Below are 14,056 nucleotides of genomic sequence, written 5' to 3' on the forward strand. Positions count from 1 at the left end.
AAAAAAAAAAAAAAAAAAAAAAAAAAAAAAAAAAAAAAAAAAAAAAAAAAAAAAAAAGAAAAGACGAGGAGCGTGGGAGACACTGAACAGAAGTCGCGTACACATAATCCTGGGCTCAAAAATCCCTCAAAGCCACTCGACCATACGATAAAAACAATAGATTCGTCAGATTTAGAGAGATAACATCATCCTTGACATCAGCCAAAAATATTATATTCCATTTTTTAAAAATAAAGTTTTAAACTAAAATAATGGCAATAATTTTCCCATATTCTGTGAACAAAAAAGAAAATTATAATATAAAATAGAGAGAATGAGTTGGGAGTAGATGCTCCCATCCATAATTTTATATTTCTCTTCTTTGGTATGGTACGCGGCTACGCGCATAATTTATTTATTTATTTTAATTTTTTGTAAGGAGGGAAGAACCAATTTCCATGAACAATAATAATAATAATAATAATGAAATGAATTGGATTAGAAAGGTAGAGGGAATTAATTATTATTTGAAAAAAAGAATAAAAAGAAAAAGAAAAAACCTAAGTGAGACAAAAGAAGAGGCCACGTCAGGAGTAGCCGACAAATTCTCAAAAGTAGGCAAACATTGGAACCCAAAAATCTGAATTGTGTGGCTCGTGAGAAACGTGTGAAGGAGGAAGGGGGACGAGGGTAAGTGATTGGAGGGTGGATGGTTGTGCAAGTGGAAAACAGTACCTGTAGGCCAGGCCCACCTCTCACTTTCATGGGGTGGGGATGCCCACCAGGCCCACTCTCTCTCTTATTATTCCTCCTTACTCTCTTCCTCTTCCGCTTCCTCTCCCTAAATAATAACACTCTTCTTCATCTTATAACCAAAACATATATATATACACATAACCCTGAAAGTGATATGAGTTTAGACTGTAATGGAAGAAGATGTAGTTGGAGAGTTGGGAGTGTTAGGGAGAGAATTACGTATTTGCACAAAAAAAGGAGTGATCCCATTGCAAAGGAGCAATCCAAAGGAGGAAAATAACAGAGATTGGGGAAACATGGAAGATTCATCATCAAAACTCTTTTGTTTTCAAACCCATCAATAACACAATAACACCACCACCTCTCTCTCTCTCTGTCTTTCATTTTGGTTTTGGATAACAACCCAACCTTTCCAATAATCACACTTTGTCCTCATTTTATATTCAACAAACTCCAAAATAACCCCATTTTCGACACTTTCCTTTTCTTTTCTTTCCTTTTTTTTTCCTTTTTAACAAAATTCAAGCTTTAACCATACCACTCTCACATGGGAGAGAGGAACAAAACATTTTTTTATAAGCGTGTGAAAACTTTTCTCTAGTCGACGCGTTTTAAAATTGTGAGCCTGACGGTGATATGTAATGGGCCAAGACGAACAATATCTAGTAGCGGTGGCCTTAAGCTATTATAGTAATATCAAAGCCAGACACCGGGTGTTATGGCCTTGAGCTTTAGACACCGGGTGTTGTGCCAATGAAGATTACTAGTGGTAGCTTTGGGTTGTTACAGTGGTATCAAAGCCAGACATTGGGTGTTGTGCCAATGAGTATATTAGCTCTCAAATATGGATTGTGAAATGACACATTAGTTTGTGAGAGAAATGAAACATTTCTTATAAGAGTGTGGAAACCTTTTCCACACGTTTTAAAACTATGAGGTTGACCATAATAAAACAAAAAAAAAAAAATTAATTAATTAACATGGTTAAATAAAGAAAATTTTCAATCTATTTATGAACTTAAAAAAGGGGTTTAATCTATTTCTAAAAAAAATTAACTTAATTTTGTGTCGGAATGAATTTTTAATTTTGTAAAGTAGAATAACTTGTAAATTAATTTGGAAGTAACAAAAAAACAATCTCATTCAGGTACCTTATACACATGTCTCTCTTAATTTAGTTTCTACATGATTTTCAATTTATAGAAAAAAAAATTAGATTTGATTTAATTAGGTGTTCAATTATTGCAACATGGGTAAATAAAGAAAACATTACCCAAATTAAGGAATTAAGGTAAATCTTTGAAGTATGGCAACATACATATTTTATTTTTGGTGGCAACCACTTATGAGTACCATTAACACCAATTGGTTCGTTATAATTAAAAATATTAAATCAATTGTAAGATTTTTTTTTTTTTTTTTTTTTCTTGTTTCATAAATGAAAGATCCAAAAAGTTTTGATATGAGATTTAAATAGGAACCCCCACAAATAATTAAGAACATATACATATGGATTGAGTGAAATAGTTTGAGTGGGACATGGGCCTATAAATATAGTTGGTATTGTATCATAATATGTAGGTATTTTGAAATGGACACCACCTAAGTGCTATATACTAACAATAGGATGCATTTCCAATTACAGAAAGTTTTTACATTATTGGACCTGCCAGTTGTGTTTACTTTAATGCTAAATCACCATCACCTGCCTATCCTCTTAAATCTCCCACCACCTATTCAATTTACACAACTTTTTTATTTCTACCCTTTTGTTTTTTTAATTTAATTATTTCTTATTAATTCACTACATAAATTTTAATTCCATCCACTAAAATTAAAATTTGCAAACAAAATAATTGATATTTAATTATTGTACATATTCAGAAGTACCATATTTAATATCTTTACTGGATACATAAAACCCAGCATTGAAAGGAGATAGAAAAGTCTTTATTTATATAATTATTAAAAAAAATTATATTGTTTGGGAGAAGAAAAAATAATGGAGAAAAAGATTTAATAAGATGGTACAAATGTTTGGGTACTTTCATAGTACTTATATTATGAAAGTCTCTTAGGTGGTCTTCCTACTTTTCTCATTTACTATAAAATTTAATGCAAAAATTTATTAACTCCTGCACTTCTCATATTCCCAAATAATAATAATAATAATAATAAATTATTGAAATTGAAAAATCTCTCAAATGTTTGGTAGGATGTGTTTTTAGGATATTCAAATAGTTTATAGCTTTTATAACAAAGAAAGAAAAAGTAATTATATACGCTAAAATCCTTAATAGTAATTAAAATGTATTTTAAATTCTCATATTTCATTTTCATGGTTAAAAAAAAAAAAAAAAGAAGAAGAAAAAGAAAAATCCCGACATAAGAAAAAGAAACACCCAACAAAAAAGTAAAGAACAATTATGGATTGCAGAGGTTTTCAACATTTGTACTATTAAATTTGATTCAAGCAATAATGTTCTATTTGTCAACAAAATAATAATAATAATAATGTTGTAGAAATTCATAGTTCTAATTATTGAATGATAATAATCATATCACCTTTTCACATCAATATAAATGATGTTACCTTATTTGAATCTTCAAAATTTAAGCCTATAATTATGAGCGTAGAGAAAGTTGTATAATTGGTTGGGAGAAATAATAATGTCTATTCATTTATATTTAATTTTTTCAGTTGAAAGATTCTGATCAAAACATATGTTTACTATCACCTTACCGCCACCTATATTTATTGTAAACCTTAAAAACATCGTAATCTAATTAACCATCCCATTTAATTTACACAATACACTCATAATGGTTATTCACGCTATTTATAACCAACCAATATAAGTTAATAATTTGGTGTTTAAATATAATGACTTCTAGGTTTCACTCTTTATTTTTATTGTTTTTAATAAATTAAACATGAATATAATGGTTAGTACAAAACTTCACATAATTCATGTTAAAATAAAATGAAATAAATGAAAAGATTAGAGAATATCTATCCTGTCAAGATATCATTTATAAATTTGCATCATTAAAAATTATAAAAACAAACCCCAATATTTGAGGGATTTGGTTATGCTTATATTGTGCTACAATTTGGGAACACTCTTGGTTTGTTCTTTAGCTCTCATAAATTGAACAACAGAACACAAAGGTGATTGATGGGAGATCTAATGTCTCCTCCCTTTCCCTTTGTTTCTCAAAAACAAAGAATTGAGTTATGAGAGCAGTTGTGTAAACACAAAGCCCATCATCATATGAAGCCCACGGCATTCCAATCACTCCTTGGCCCTTCGTCCAATCCTCTTTTTATCCAAACCCCAACACAAAATGAGAAAAGTTGGCACCAACATATTAATATCCATCATAATCTAATCAGCCCTTCGTAGCAAACTACAAGATACCCAACTTCTCCAAAATCTTATCCTTCCTTCCTCCTTCCATCCCCTCGCCTCCCTCTTCTTTTTTCCGACCTTTTCTCGACAGAATCAATTCATCCCTTTAATTTGTTAACAAAGGAACGACCTTTTCTCGAGAAAATCCATTCATCTATTTAACTTGTCAACGAAGGAACGACCTTTTCTCGAGAAAATCCATTCATCTATTTAATTTGTCAACAAAGGAATGACCTTTTCTCGAGAAAATCCATTCATCTATTTAATTTGTCAACAAAGGAACGACCTTTTCTTGAGAAAATCAATTCATCTATTTAATTTGTCAACAAACAAAGGAACGACCTTTTCTCGAGAAAATCAATTCCTCCTATTTAATTTGTCAACAAAGGAAGAAATTGAAGTCCATCGTTCATCGTTCATCGTCCATCATCATAACTGAGTTCCTAACTTATTGTACATTCTTTCATAATATTTCTACATCCGCCAAAATTTCTTTTTGCTAAAACAAATAAATAAACACAAAAAATAAACCCTAACACAGAGACAGAGACACAAATCATGAGACCACAAACCGCAGCATACCTCGGCGGCGCGTGTTGGCGCCTCAATCACACAAAATTCTCTTCCCCTTCACTTTCAATTTCACTCTCTCTCCCTATCCGCTTCTTCAATTTCTTCTTCCGGGTCGGGTAATTTGTTCAAATCCACCCGATCCAAATACCCGCCGTACCCTTTACTCTCTGGCGGACACGCCGATGCCTGTCTCACATGCCTCCGATGCTGGTGTTGCCTTTGGTGATCGCCTACCGAACTCTCCAGAGCATCCACTCGAGCTCCCACCTCCGTCGCTTTCTTCCGAATGGAAGCCGCCGACATGTCCCCGCCACAACCGCCGCTAATTCCGCGGCCTTCCCCGGCCAACAACTCGGGGAAATTAAGTCTGGCGGAGGGACCTCTGAGGTAAAAGACTGCCGTATCGTAGGCCCTAGCGGCGGCGACAGGAGAAGAGTAAGAGCCGAGCCAAATCCTAGAGCGCTTATTGGGCTCTCTAATCTCAGCCACCCACTTCCCCCACTTCCTCATCCTTATCCCTTTGTAGGGCCTCTGATTGTCAACCCCTCTCTTTCTGGTGGCCTCGCGGCCTGCCTCTGCTACACCGTCCATGCCCAAAGAATCCCAAATCTGAGCTCTCCCCTTGGCTAACCCGAAATCTGAATCAGAATCAGAATCAGAATCAGAATCTTCATGAAAAAAGGAAAAGGGGGGGTCGGATTGAGGAGGAGCTACGGGCATGAATTTTGAGAAACAAGAGAAAAGGGGTTGAGTTTGGGTTTTGCAACCTCCATTCCCCTTCTTTGCTTTTACCACCCACTGCTATGCTACTCCTTTGCCACCAAGTTTGTCATCTCGATTAAGCCTCCACGTTCATTTTTTTTTCCCCCTTTCTTTTATTTTTTTTCCGTATCCGACCAAATTAGAAATTAAAGGTTTATGTTTATGTGCGCCTAAACTTAAATTCACCGACAAAATCTCACCGTCTTATCCGTACTTTTCAATTTTCATTTTTGTAAAACTTTTTAACTTTTAATAATATTATTTTACATATTTAATTTTAACTTACTTTTTCTTATTACTTAGTATAGTGAAATCGAACCCTTAAATAAATTAAGAGAAGGATTATAAAAATATATAAAAAAAATATATTAATTATTTGAGATGAGAAGGAGTATAGTTTGAGATTCAGTGATTGAATAATATTGGAGTATGAAGAGACGCAAGAGTGGATATGATTATATGTATTTTAGTAAAAAATATATAATTTAACGTAATTGGTGATAGTGGCGGTGGTGGCGGTGGTGGCGGGATGGAGGGATGGTGGGAGTGGGACTGTCATTTTGTGTGGAACCTCAACTGGACTTCAAATACTTTTTTTATTACTTAATATTTCCATTGTTAGAGTTGATGGTCCACTAAGATTATTACTATTTTACTAAATTACTCCAAACCCATAAATATGCTCCACTCAATTCACAAACTTTTACTTTATTCTTGTTTTTTTTTTTTTAAAAAAAAAAAATCATTTCACCACGATTTTATTTGTTCCATCGCCTATTTTCTAAAAAATTTTTGCTTTCAAACACATTCTTATAATTCATAAAGACTAAAAAAAAAACCCTAAAACTTATACATTAAATCTCCAGGTGAGCTAAGTTTGCGGTCCAACTATTTTTTACAAATATTTTTTTTTTATTTTTAGTCTTTTTGAGCTATGTGCTGTTATGCAATGAACGAGATTTCACACAAAGATCGATGATATAATTAAATTAATTTTGCTATTGTTGTTTTATATATTTTTATATTTTTAAAATCACAGAAGAAATGCAAATTATAACAAAAGTTGAGAAGAAAAAAAAAATTGAAACGTAAAGATAGAAATTAGGTAATGGAGAGGGTGAGAGAAAAATAAATAATGGAAAGAAGAGGGAAGGTCGGTCGGTGGTTGGTGGTTGGTGGTTGGTGGGCGGATACCGTTGGAGGCGATCGACGTTATCTGCGGAAAAACGTTTCGTTTCTCAATCCCTGCTTCTGTTGCCCGTAATTGAGGGTCTTTTTGGGTATTTCACTATCTCATATCCTCTATATTTTCTTAAGCGAAGGGTCCTAAATATTCATTAAATTGATATCTTATTTTATGAAGAATAAATCCAAGTTTAGTTTTTTTTTTTAAATTAAATAAATAAAAAGACTTATTTTAGGTCTACTTTCAATAACAATAATAATAATATTTTTTATTCTTTCGTGTCTATTAATCTTATAATAAGTTCTCTTTTCTTATATTTTATTTTAACAAGTTATTTATGACATTTTTAGCATGTTTGGTTCTTTTTCACATATTTTCATTCTTAGAAGATCACCGCCATAAAATTATTTCAAGTATAATTGAGTCACCGTCACATTATTGGTATAGATAGTGACTATCAATTTTTTAAAACATTTTTTAACTATCATATTCTCATGACAACTCCCATTTGGATGTAGTCTTGATTCATTCATTTACTGTTTTTTAAAACTTTAACGAGAAAAGTCTAATTAAGTTGTATCAAGAAGATTTGATCTACAAATATTTTAATTCTTCCTAAAGTTGAAGCTTTTGTCATGTGATGGAAGTGTCTATAAGGAGACAGCTCGACAATACAATTTTAAGTGATTGATGGCTTCCTTTCTTTATGAAATAAAGGGAATTTGATTGTATCAATGCTAACAAGATTCAACATAAGAGGACGAGAGAGACATGGGCCACTCAAACAAGGTGATTAAGATAGGATTCGTAGTGAAAAATAAAAGGTAACAATCTTTGTGAGATTAAGAAGAAATATACACATTTATCACGTGATTCCTTAAACTGGAACTACGATAAAGCATGATATAAAAGTTTTTTTTTTCTTTTTTCAATATTAAGCGATTAATATTTGTTAAGATATCATTACTAGTACGTTTACATATTTTAAGAAAAAAAATTTAGGTATTTTAATAATAAATCGAGTAGTCTTTGCTTAAATATCTCTCTATCCTATTAAAATTTTTAGAGTGTGACGTAATCTTTATTTTGTTTTATTTTAAATTGACAAAATATTAATTAAAAATGAAGCTTATTTGAGTACAATAATTTTTTTTTTTTATGAATTAAGTGTTGAAATTACAATAGGTTAGGTACGTCCTTTAATTATTATTTTTATATAAATTGGAAAGAAGAAATAAAGAAAGGTGAAAGCTATATTTATTTTTGGAATTTTGTTATTTGAAAGAGAAAAAAACATGAACCGCCTTCAAAAGGATGGACATGAAATAAATTAAATTAAAAAAAAAAATAGAAAGCATTAAATAAAGTAGAAGAAATGGGTTTTAAAAAAGGCCCTCAATTATGAATGCCTCAATTTTATTTGACTTTCAACCTTCAAATTTGATAATAACTCCATTTTTATTTCAACGCTATCATTTTCCCTTCCCTTTATTTTTAATGCTCAACCATCAATGCTATCCTTACTTTATAATATAAAGAATTAAATTTACTTTATAATATAAAGAATTAAATTTACTTTATAATATAAAGAATTAAATTTACTTTATAATCCCCATCTAAAATATGCCCAACATCAACAACAATGGATCAAATTCTAAACTTCTTTTTTTTTTTTTTTTTTTTTGTTAGAAAATTTGAAAATCTTGAAGAAGAATATGAATTCAATGCTTTTGACTGAACCCACTACCATTCAAATTCTGTCTCCCCAATTACGTATTATTCATTTCAATTTCTTGCGCACGCCCATTTGGGATTTTGCGTACCTAAATCCTGGGTTAAGCAAAACATTTGGAGGCATGACGAATATAGTACTAAAATATTAAAGAATAACAAGCTTGTAGAAGGATACTCCAACCGCATGCCCTCCCCAGGAGGTGACGAGTACAGAATTGTGCCTTGCAGATGGTTCAATGCTCCAGTTGAACAGGCAGTATCCTGCACCCATTCATTGCAAGTGCACATTTCACACAAGATAGCACTGGAATGCTCAGATACCTTTTCATATGAAAAGCATACTTTCGCTTTAAATCTCTCCTATGAGAGAGACTCAATGGGCTGACATGAAAGAATGTAAGCAACAGACCAACACGCCAACTTCGAATGATTATTTACACCAATGAAATAGTATCCTGGAATATCTAAAAAGCAGCACGTCTTGGGAATGGTTAGGGATATAAGAATCTAAAATAGTTCAAAGCCATATGGATGATAATGTCGGTAGTGCAGAGAGCTGGATATAATTAACGTAAATAAACACAGAATGGAGTGTCTGATCCATGAATCCCGATGCTAACTGCTATGGGGGGAAAAGATTAATCAACTAGGAAAATAATATTAAGAAGACGAAGGACTGCTAACCTGAAAATCAACAAAAGCAACTGGGGCCCCATACGTGCTCTGCATCTTCAGCTTTAAAAACCCCAGGCATCTAGAAGGAATTATCAAATGAACAGATAATGTAAGTTCTTGGATGCAAATTATAAAAAATTGGCCCTAGATTTGCCACAAAAAGTGTTGGACATGGGGGATTTTGAGGCGTCCGCAAAAGAAGAACAATTCAATCGAAGTTAGCAGGATGACTCACAGATGGCAACAAAAGGTGACCTTACCACATTTGCAGCCACCGTATCATTCACATTTTTGTTATCAAAGCATCCATGGGTGATGATAGAAAGTACAAATGAGTTAGAACTTAGAAGAAGAAGCACAATGAAGCAAGCAAAGAAAAGTTGAAAACCTAAAATAGGAGTCGGGGGCATAGAGAAAGTGCTTTTTACTGAAGCCCTAGGAGTTTTGGCTAGTGATTACTGTTATACAACAATGTATAAGCTTCAAATAAGCTTGTAGTTATCCATTTCAATAATATAGATGTGCTAAGTAGTGCAGATGACCTTCGTGTAGATGGATAACCAAAGGTGTTGTAAGCAGAATTACTCATTCCAGACATGTGAGTGCTGCCAAGACCTGCTCGTGCCCAACCGTGCAAAACATGTGTGAAGTGAGCTTTAAGAATAATGTGTCCTCTGCGTGACTAATTAATTACCTCTTACTCCAAAAGAGGTTATACAAGCAGAGCACATAATCAGCCTCAAATGGCAGACTGCTGGTCCGAGAATACAGCAAATGCAAGTGGCTGTAACCACACCAAAAAAAAAAAAATTGTAAAGAAGTGCATGCACTAGGCTAATCAATAAAATATAAGGTCAACCATCAACACAGTAGTCATAGGTATACTGCACATGAGATATTACATTAGATTTGAAACTGGAGATTACAGCATCGTATTTGTCAATTGAAAACATGGGATTTTAATATCCCAGTTTATGGTCTTCACAGCTCATAGATTAGTCAGAGTCCAGAGACTGTCACATATTACCATTATAACCATCCCAGGACCTGAAATTATATTGACCACCTTAAGAACCCTTAAACAAGAATACCAATAACACAATGCAAGCCTGTTTAGGCATTGCCAACATAGGATTCAGTTTGCTGTCCTGACAACAAAATATAGATGCCTAACGTACAATTCACCATTATCCAATTAAATGGCATAAAAGAAAGCAATAGAATTACATGTGTAACATCATGATCGGAACTTGCATTTGCAGTTTGTGAGCAATGATTTTGTAACAAGAAATTCTAGCAAAAAGATTTGGATTGGTCAAAGTTGAATTTGAGTTGCACAGGCTAAGGAATTTCATCCATAAAAATGACATGAACCATGGCATATTTGTTGTCCACGACATAAAATCTCTGGTATTTCTTGGCTATGGCAGATAAGTGGGAACACACTGCTCTCATTGACAGGTAATTAGGTTTTGTTTCGTTTTTTTTTTTTTTTTTTTTTTTTTTTTTTTTTTGAATTGTGAGTACGATGTNTTACTAGATTAAGCAAGATATTCACTCTGTTTCCTTGTATCCTTTCTCAGGTTTCTTATCTCTAAATTAACATTCAAATATCTGATAAAGATGAATATTAAACAAGCCACAACAAACCAGGTCAAAGCTAATTTTGTTCAACCATGATCATCTCGAACATATTCAAAAGCCAAAAACAACAGTAACCTAACCAAAAGTCTGTGAACCAGTGTTTAATCTCCATCTTTGATATTAAAGCGGTCCAACTTCACCGCTAATAAATAAATATTGCTCTCTTTGATTTTTACTTCCTGGTCCGCATTTGCTAGGGGAGAAGTTCCTCACACTTATAAGTAATGTTTGCATTCTCCAACTGAAGTGGGATTTCACGCTTTTACTCAGCTGTTAGCCTTTACAAGCAGAGCTAAGAACATTTGTTAGATAAAACCTGATTTTTCCTTATTTAGATTCACACGATTACATTCCTTCTCCGTTTGACCATTTGACAAACACCTCGAATGGATTCACTAAGGTTTAGACGGCAATTTAGTAGGAGGTGGCACAGATTCAGTTGGCCACTCTCCAGCCATGTTTAGAATTGAGTTATATTTAAATAGAAATCTGTTTCAGAATATTGTACAACCTGAATTAAAGGTCAAAATTTCATCATTCTCTCTCTTCTTATTTTAAGCATTTTATTTTTCTTCCAACAACCTGTTGTCCACAATTTCCTCTCACCGAAAACAAAGGATTTTCCGGCCGATTATTGAAATCCAACAAGTGGTATTAGAGCCTCGTTGAAGCGATCGGTAGTATACCATCACAGAAGAGCCATCCTATCAACAATCAAGTTGAATAGCTCAAGTGCCTAGAGCGTCGACCTAACAACACATAGGTCTCAGGTTCGAGTAGAAGAAAATGCAAAGCATCGTGGGGTCCATCTCGAGTAGGCTCGCTCACTCCTCCACATCGCCAAGGGCCGGCATCTCCATCACCACCACGAAGAGGCCGTGATGACAGACGTCGAGTTGTCGTTGAGCGAGTGATCAGGGAGACAACGACCGCAGTGGTTCAGTATCCGATATTTTACAAGGTCTAACTATAACGAGTGGACCTTGTTGATGCGCGTCAACTTACAGGCGCAAGGGTTATGGCATGCTGTCGAGCCAGAGGAAGGAGAAACGATTGAGTACTGGGAGGATCGGCCGGCGTGAACGACCTAACGGTGGAAGAGGTGACCGGGAAGACTGCGTAATGCGTCGAGTAGCAGAAGAAAAATACCATTTCAGTTGTCTACTCCTCACTGAGGAGGAATGGCTTGCACGCCTAAAGCTCCGTGACGACACCGGCGAGAGCCTCGGGCCCTCCAGCCGCAAAGGCGGTAAGAAGCCGTGGAAATCTCCGCCGGCACATGCGCGAGAAAAAAATGAGAATTGCTGGAGCAAGCTTAGGAACAAGGAGACAACCGAGGAGGACGAGCCGGCCCTTTTCATGGTGACTGCATCAGTCCTACCTGACGTCCTTAATCCTGAGGAAGAGCTAACTGCTCTGGTGAGCGTCGAACTCAAGGAAGAGCTCCAATTGTGCATACCAAAGGGCACCAGCTGGGGAGCCAAGCCAATTCAACTAAAGGAGAAGGTGCTGGGGAGCCAAGCCAATTCAACTAAAGGAGAAGCGAATGTTCGCTCAAATCAGTGAAAGAGGTGAGCAGCAAGAGCATCGGCAATGGGTCCTCGACACGGGGGGGCAACAAACCATATGACTGGGGCCAAGACGTGGAGTCTGGAGGACATGCCGCCAGGGACACCGAGCCATAGGGGGCTCAAAACAAATACCATTTCAGTTGTCTACTCCTCACTGAGGAGGAATGGCTTGCACGCCTAAAGCTCCGTGACGACACCGGCGAGAGCCTCGGGCCCTCCAGCCGCAAAGGCGGTAAGAAGCCGTGGAAATCTCCGTGACGACACCGGCGAGAGCCTCGGGCCCTCCAGCCGCAAAGGCGGTAAGAAGCCGTGGAAATCTCCGCCGGCACATGCGCGAGAAAAAAATGAGAATTGCTGGAGCAAGCTTAGGAACAAGGAGACAACCGAGGAGGACACATGCGCGAGAAAAAAATGAGAATTGCTGGAGCAAGCTTAGGAACAAGGAGACAACCGAGGAGGAAGAAAAATACCATTTCAGTTGTCTACTCCTCACTGAGGAGGAATGGCTTGCACGCCTAAAGCTCCGTGACGACACCGGCGAGAGCCTCGGGCCCTCCAGCCGCAAAGGCGGTAAGAAGCCGTGGAAAGCTCCGTGACGACACCGGCGAGAGCCTCGGGCCCTCCAGCCGCAAAGGCGGTAAGAAGCCGTGGAAATCTCCGTGACGACACCGGCGAGAGCCTCGGGCCCTCCAGCCGCAAAGGCGGTAAGAAGCCGTGGAAATCTCCGCCGGCACATGCGCGAGAAAAAAATGAGAATTGCTGGAGCAAGCTTAGGAACAAGGAGACAACCGAGGAGGACACATGCGCGAGAAAAAAATGAGAATTGCTGGAGCAAGCTTAGGAACAAGGAGACAACCGAGGAGGACGAGCCGGCCCTTTTCATGGTGACTGCATCAGTCCTACCTGACGTCCTTAATCCTGAGGAAGAGCTAACTGCTCTGGTGAGCGTCGAACTCAAGGAAGAGCTCCAATTGTGCATACCAAAGGGCACCAGCTGGGGAGCCAAGCCAATTCAACTAAAGGAGAAGGTGCTGGGGAGCCAAGCCAATTCAACTAAAGGAGAAGGTGCTGGGGAGCCAAGCCAATTCAACTAAAGGAGAAGGTGCTGGGGAGCCAAGCCAATTCAACTAAAGGAGAAGGTGCTGGGGAGCCAAGCCAATTCAACTAAAGGAGAAGCGAATGTTCGCTCAAATCAGTGAAAGAGGTGAGCAGCAAGAGCATCGGCAATGGGTCCTCGACACGGGGGGGCAACAAACCATATGACTGGGGCCAAGACGTGGAGTCTGGAGGACATGCCGCCAGGGACACCGAGCCATAGGGCTCAAAACGGAGTTGAAACGAAATAAGGTAGCAACCGAGGAGGACGAGCCGGCCCTTTTCATGGTGACTGCATCAGTCCTACCTGACGTCCTTAATCCCGAGGAAGAGCTCCCCAAATCCACAGAGGTAATCGACGACGGCATAACTGCTCCGGTGAGCGTCGAACTCAAGGAAGAGCTCCAATTGTGCATAACAATGGGCACCAGCTGGGGAGCCAAGCCAATTCAACTAAAGGAGAAGGAGAAGCGAATGTTCGCTCAAATTAGTGAAAGAGGTGAGCAGCAAGAGCATCGGCAATGGGTCCTCGACACGGGGGGCAACAAACCATATGACTGGGGCCAAGACGTGGAGTCTGGAGGACATGCCGCCAGGTACACCGAGCCAAGACGTGGAGTCTGGAGGACATGCCGCCAGGGACACCGAGCCATAGGGCTCAAAACGGA

The 14,056-nt window shown here is 37.1% G+C and overlaps 1 protein-coding gene and 1 pseudogene across 1 annotated transcript; both read right to left on the reverse strand.

Annotated features, from left to right (window-relative positions):
• Positions 1 to 4,430: 4,430 nt before the first annotated feature.
• LOC111463358 (ethylene-responsive transcription factor ERF011-like) lies at positions 4,431 to 5,601 on the reverse strand. The gene has a single exon (XM_023107266.1). The coding sequence runs from the start codon at positions 5,439 to 5,441 to the stop codon at positions 4,791 to 4,793; it is 651 nt and encodes a 216-aa protein (XP_022963034.1). The 5' UTR covers positions 5,442 to 5,601; the 3' UTR covers positions 4,431 to 4,790.
• Positions 5,602 to 8,382: 2,781 nt separating this feature from the next.
• Positions 8,383 to 9,676, reverse strand: LOC111463075 (annotated as a pseudogene).
• Positions 9,677 to 14,056: the final 4,380 nt, after the last annotated feature.

Source organism: Cucurbita moschata, unplaced genomic scaffold, assembly GCF_002738365.1.
Source record: "Cucurbita moschata cultivar Rifu unplaced genomic scaffold, Cmos_1.0 Cmo_Scf00028, whole genome shotgun sequence".
NCBI lineage: Eukaryota > Viridiplantae > Streptophyta > Magnoliopsida > Cucurbitales > Cucurbitaceae > Cucurbita > Cucurbita moschata.

Coding starts and splice junctions, on each gene's coding strand:
- LOC111463358 (XM_023107266.1), bottom strand. CDS start 5,441: ATGCCCGTAGCTCCTCCTCAATCCGACCCCCCCTTTTCCTTTTTTCAT.